General features: G+C 37.2%; 1 protein-coding gene across 1 annotated transcript; it reads right to left on the bottom strand.

Annotated features, from left to right (window-relative positions):
* Positions 1 to 2,935: 2,935 nt before the first annotated feature.
* On the bottom strand, positions 2,936 to 5,415 carry FSHB (follicle stimulating hormone subunit beta; the record flags this gene model as incomplete). The annotated part of the gene is made up of 2 exons (XM_084895654.1): positions 2,936 to 3,166; positions 5,257 to 5,415. The coding sequence occupies 2 exons, from the start codon at positions 5,413 to 5,415 to the stop codon at positions 2,936 to 2,938; spliced, it is 390 nt and encodes a 129-aa protein (XP_084751780.1).
* Between the last annotated feature and the right edge of the window lie 1,271 nt (positions 5,416 to 6,686).

The raw sequence follows: 6,686 nt of genomic DNA, 5'->3' as shown, positions 1-6,686 counted from the left end.
GGTTTGGTTTTTAATTTGTTGTTGGTTTCTGCAAAGCACAAATCATATTATTGGTTTTAAATGATGCTTGATGCTATTATTTTGTATATGTGAGAAAACAAAATAAGATTGTAGTGTGAAAATTCAATTTTAATTGCTTGATTAATTTATTGTAGTGGCATATAGCAAAGACTATTTTTTATTATGCTGCAATAAGCCAGTTTACTGTAAATCAGCCTAACAAATGAAATGCCTAGAGCTATCTTATAAATTGAAGTACTGTTTTTGTTATAGTGAATATAAATGAATTAAATGCAAATGCCTAAGACAGTCTAAAAATGTTTCTAGGAACTTATGTATATAAATCATCGACCCAACTTTCATACTCAGTTATATTCAGCTAAGATTTTGTTTGTTTGTGTCTTTTCAATGCTGAAATTGCCAACCATTTTGAACTATGGATTTCCTTTCATTTTTGCATAAGGAAGGTTGTTCATATTTCATTCTCATAGGCCATGCTATAGACTCAATGTTTGCCTTCCCTCCAAATTTATATGTTGAAACCCAATTCCCTATGTGATGGTATTTGGATGGGGCCTGTGAGAAGTAATTAGTCGGGAGGGCAGAGACCTCATCAATGGAATGGAATAAATGCTTTTATGAAAGAGGCCCAGGAGAGCTCCTTCCTCCCCCGCCACTGTGCACATAGAGCAAAAAAAGGCAGCTGTCTATGAAACGGGATGTGGGCTCTCACCACACACCACATCTGCTGGTGCCTTGATCTTAGACTTCTTGGCCTCAGAACTGTGAGAAATACATTTCTGTTGTTCATAAGAGGGCCAGTGGGTAGTATTCTCGTTATAGCAGTGTGTACTGACTAGGACAGGCCGGAAGATAGCTTGAATGAGAGGGTGGTAAAACTCTCATAGAAATGTGAGTTGACAACTAATTACTATATCGTGTCAATGGAAGAAACATCTAAATCTGTTGTAGAGGAAACTGAAGTCCAGAGAATTTAAATGACTTGTTCAAGATGACACATCTGGTCAAGAAGATTAAGACAACTTGACTCTGGGGCCATTGCCCTATACTACCACTAATGGGAAGGCAATTGTTTTGATTTCTAAAAGCATAGGGAGAAGGAAAAGGCTATGGTATCATTTAAAGCATTTTGTCAAAATTTGTTATTACAGCCTAATTTCAATGTGTCAAAATATTGTAGAGAATATAGCTTTAAGCCACACTCAATACCAGATTTGAATGGGCAAAGCTGATTATTAATTCCTACATTTTTTCATCGATCCTTGCCACGAGGACTTCTTAGTATGATAGGGTACTCACAGGGGAGGTGGGCTAAGCGCTAGGAAGCCAGGGTTCTAAATCTGGTACTGCTATGAATAGTCTTTGTGATGTTGACTATGATCTTAACATCCTTGATCTTTAATTTTTCTGTGTCCACCATTTAAGAAATGAACTGGAGAATCTCCAGGGCCCTCACCCACTCTGTTATTCTCCCTCTGCTTTGTTTCCCTATTACATCAGGAAATAAGTTAAAAAAATTACAGGAAATTTTGAAATGCGACTAAATCATTTTTAATAGTTTCAAAGGCAAAGACATAAAATATTTACAGAAGCACTAGGAATTATAAGTTAAGATTTTTTCTGCTATTGTTTTAAACATGCATATATGTTAGCTGTTTGTGAAAAAATTCAAATTTATGACTCTAATGCCTAGCATCTTTATTTAAAAAAATAAAGTAGGATTGAATAAGTTACAGTAGTTAAAACATTTTAAGTGTGAAACAAGTACATAACTTAGAGAGGTATCATTTTAAAAAAATCAACTCATAAAATAGTTTCATTATGTACCTTCTTGTAAGAAATCATAGATTTCAGAGAACGTGAACAAACAAAAGAGAAGACTGATGTAGAGAGGATTCTAGAAAACAAGTTTTCTTTTTCTTCATGGCTAATTCTTTCTAAAAGAGCTATTTATTTACACAAATGCATTTGTAGATAAGATAAATGCACTTAATAAGCTGCTGAAATTGCTTTAAAACCTACTTTCAAATCCCCTTCTATTTCAAGGAGCAAATCCAGTCCAGAGGATAGGGTAATGCATTTTACTTTTTAAAGGGAGTTTTGCAGGAGCGTGGCAGAATTTGTTCAATTTATTTAAATGTTGGAATAAATGTGGGCTAATTTTCGTAGGCCCATATTAACATTTCTTGAGTTTGCCCTTATCTAAAGGGCTTGGAAGTAATAGCTTGGAAATCTTAATTCCCCTCTGTACTGAGCAATTCATAGAGGTGCAACCTGTCCCGTTTGCCAGAGGAGGAGAGATGAGGTGGAACTGATGCCCTTATTCCCATGGACTGACAGGCATTGTTGGGGCTGCCTCATCAGCCATCCTTTTTCAGTGTTTTCCTACCCCCTACCTTTCTGTTCTTACTTTCCTTAAGGAAGCCATTGTTGAGTTTCTCACTAAATTCCAGGCGTGGTGTTAGACGCCAAGGCTACAATGATGAAGAAGATGCTGGCCCTGCTTTTGAGGGCCCAAGAGTCCATCAGAAGAATGCAGCATCTAGTACTTTCACCCACTCCCATCTCATTTCCTCCCTCTGGGAGTAGATATCCCGATCTGAAGGGGAAAGGGTTGACCAAGAGGATTTCTAAGATTAATAAACAGAAGGTATCCTTGTGTCTATATGTTAAGTAAGACTAAGTAAAACTTAAGGAACCCGACCTAAGATATAGGGTGGAGTGGAGCCAGGATCTTGGCTCCACCACCCTCAATTCTTGCACTCTCAAGCTCTGGAGAGGCCGGGATCAGTGGGGTCGGATGCTCTCCTAGGCCACAGTGGCTTTCAGCCTTTGCATGTTGTACACACGTGGACTTTTCGGATATCTTGGTCCTTCAGAACAAGGGTAGGCAGCCTAAAATGTCCATTGCTCCTTATTCTTTTATTTCACTGAAGGAGCAGTAGCTGGGCCCCAGGCCTTGCACGGTGCAGTCAGTGCTGTCTCTGTTACACTTGCCACAGTGACATTCAGTGGCTACTGGGTACGTATACACAGAGTCTGCATGGTGAGCACAGCCAGGCACTCTCACTGTCTCATATAGCAGCTCCTTGAAGGTGCATACTTTCTGGGTATTGCGCCTGGTTGGGTCCTTGTACACCAGATCCTGAGGAGTTTAGGAAGGAGAGAGTTAGGTTACAGTATTCTGGGAGTTTCTGCTTAACTTAATCAAAATGTGACAGGAATTTAATTTATTCCTTAAGCTCACTAAAGGAATACCTAACCAAGGGAACATGATTTCATAAATGAACTACCTATATGCTATACCATGTTCCTGGTTGTTCTGGAAATTTTACAGAAAATATAAATCATTCCTTTTCCTTCTGTCTATACCAACATATTAATTATTTCTCAAACCATAGAGAAATTTTGAATATATAGACTATATCAAAATGTATTTTCAGTATAAAAAATGATAAGCAAGGGAGACATGACAGATATTTTAAGTTGATTTTTGTTGTTGTTGTTAATCCTCACCTGAGGATATCTTTTCATTGATTTTTAGAGATAGTGGAAGGGAGGCAAGGAGACAGAGAGAAATATTGATGTGAGAGAGACACATCGATTGGTTGCCTCCTGCACCTGCCTCAGTGCTTGCAACTGAGGTACATGCTCTTTACCGGAATTGAGCCCAGGACCCTTCAGTCTATAGGTCAATACTCTATCCACTGAGTCAAACCAGCTAGGGCTTAAGTTGACTTTTTGTACTTAGCTGAAAGCTGTGTTAATGACAACTTAAAACTGAAGTTTAATTTCTCAAGAAATATTTACAAATACATTGTCCCTGTGTGTTTTTGGAATGTTAATTCCAAAGAGACATAATATGGAATGTTAATGCTTAGTTTAACATGACTATAAAGGCTCACAAAAGATTTTAAATATTCTACAGTCCTATAGAGATTTCCTTTCCTTAAGTGCTTTATATTCTGCAGTGCTCTCAATGTCAAAGGGCACATGTTTGCATATAAGAAATTTTAATCCAGGAAGAATAGGTGTGTCCCAACACTTTTGAATAAAAAAATTATATGCACTGAGGGAAGAAATTATAACAGCTGCTTAATTTATTTCAATATCATGCTACAAAGTCTATATGCTTAGAAGGTACAATAAACTGTATATTAAGTGGAGGTTGATCATATTTATTTGCCACCAATAAAATATATTTCATTAAAAAGTTGCTATTTTGCCCTAGCCAGTTTGGTTTACTGGATAGAGTGTCGGCCTGCAGATAGAAGGGTCCCAGGTTCGATTCCTATCAAGGGCATGTACCTCGGTTGCAGGCTCCTCCCGGCCTGGGCCCTGGTTGGAGCTGGTGCAGGAGGCAAACAATTTATGTGTTTCTCTTACATTGATATTTCTCTCTGTCCTTCCCTCTCTCTTACACTCTCTCTAAAAATTGATGGGAAAATGTCCTTGGGTGAGAATTAAAAAAATAAAAAATAAACAAACAAACCGCGTCTTCCCCCCCCCCCCCCAAAGTTGCTATTTTCAATTTCAGTTTATAGAATGGAATTTTTAAGGGGGAGCTTCCTTCTTACTTGGATTGATGCAAAGAAACTGTGACTACAAACTAGTGGTTTTATGCCTCTGTGCCTTGGTTTTCTCAACAGAATAAAGAAGTGAGTGGGTTTGCAGATTCATTTGGTTGTAACAGTCTGCAATGACTGAATGTGTTCTCAGGACAGTTGCTGGCATTTGTATTCAGGAGGGACAATACGGCAGTGTTTACTAGTATGATGTAGATGTTTGTGTTTTTATGTGGCTTAGAAACATATCTCAATTGCAGAGATATAGCTTCAATTATGTAGAAATAGAAATACATACTAGTATACACGAAATACATCTTCCTAGAAATTAGCTTTTGGCGAATATTATAAGTCTTCTATTACTAAATATATGTATGTTGGTATGTTTACCTCTCTATATGTAAAATCTATCATAGAATTCCTTTTAATTTTAATGCAGAGTTGGCATAGTGCTTGATAGATCAAATAAGATCCGAGGCCTCCCTAAATTTACCCAAATATCTAACTGATATCATGGTAATTAACCTTAATCATAACACAGACAGTATTTGGCTAAGGGGACTCATAGCTATTACTTTGGAAACTTAAAATACTAATAAAATGGGAATTAATAAAAATTGTCTTCTATAGACCCTCAGCACCCTCACTTCCAGCAAAGCAGAGTTCCTACCCGGGTGTAGCAGTAGCCTGTACACCAAGTGGTGTTGATACTGAGGCAGAAGCGACATTCCTCTTTCTCCACTGTGATGGTGATGTTGGTCAGCTCACAGCTATTGCAGCACATTGCTTTCCAGCAGCAGAAAAGAAAGCACAAATGGACTGACTTCATCCTGGACTATGAAGCAAACAATTAAGGCCATGAGAAAACAAAACTCAAAAGAGTTATAATCATTATGTAAGTTGACCAAACCAAAATGAATTGGTTTACTCATCTGCCCCAGTCACATTTGCTGCAGCAGTTATTTTTCTTCCTAGTTTCTTGAACAAATAGTTGTTCTTACTCTCCTCCTTCTTCATTTTTCTTGTCAAAGTAGAAACATAGGTTAAAACTCCAATATAATGATGAAAGTAAAGCAGTATTTAGATTAGAGTATTACCGATTAAATCAATTACTTTGAAGCAAGTAATTGTATAATCATATTTGCCCCTTTTAAAGATTATTTTGTTTAAAAAGAAGAAGAAAATTCTGTACTACAAAATTAGTTCATTTTTAGCATCTCATATTTTCCTTTGTTTTTACTCACCTTTGTTTCAGAGGTCTATAAAGTCAAGTTCTTGCTAACGGACTATATACTGATTAACCATATTTAAGAAGCTAGGTTGACAAGCACAGATTTTCTACATGACAGTTCAAAACCTCTAGATTTGTTCTCCAGATTTTGAAAAATCTGTAATTTGAAAGTAACTGTCACCACTTGATAACTATAGATGCTGAGACTCACCTGTGGTCCACTGCGTTGTCTAGGGAAAGCTGTAGACTGAGCTAAGTCTCAGTTCACCTTTTATACAGTATCGTGTGCAACTAATACCTTGTGGACTTACCAGGAATTAATAAGACCAATGTTATCCTGAAGCTTGCTGTAAGTGAAGCGATGTTTAGATAGACAAGGAGATCAAGCCTTACTAAAGTAGTCTAAACGAAGTAGATCAAGAAAAATAATGTTACCAGAGATGATGATTTTATACAAATTGAATTTGATATAGCAGCACACCCACCCCTTTACCTTGTCAAATTAAATGTGACTCTAGGTTTTTCTTTTGTATCTTTAACTCGGGGGATTCAGAATCCTTTCCAAGTATTGCTTTAGCCCTGTCAAGGAGGTGCATCAAAATTACATGATTATTTAATAAATTGCTCTTCGATCATATTGAAAACTGTTAGGAAAGAAACAAATACAAAGTGTTTCATGATCTGACTCCTATCTAAAGTATACACCATATTTATTTTTGCCTCCTACATCCAGATTCCCTTATTTCAAATGTTATTTTTTGATGCTGTATTTGTAATTCTGTAAATACTAGAGCCTGGTGCATGAAAATTCATGCACTGGAGGGGGTATCCCTCTGCCCGGCCTGCCTCCTCTCACAGTCTGGATCTCT

This window comes from Pipistrellus hanaki, assembly GCF_964339955.1.
Source record: "Pipistrellus hanaki genome assembly, chromosome: 9".
NCBI lineage: Eukaryota > Metazoa > Chordata > Mammalia > Chiroptera > Vespertilionidae > Pipistrellus > Pipistrellus hanaki.
The sequence above is the reverse complement of the archived record's forward strand: the minus strand, read 5'-3'. Positions and strand labels throughout refer to the sequence as shown.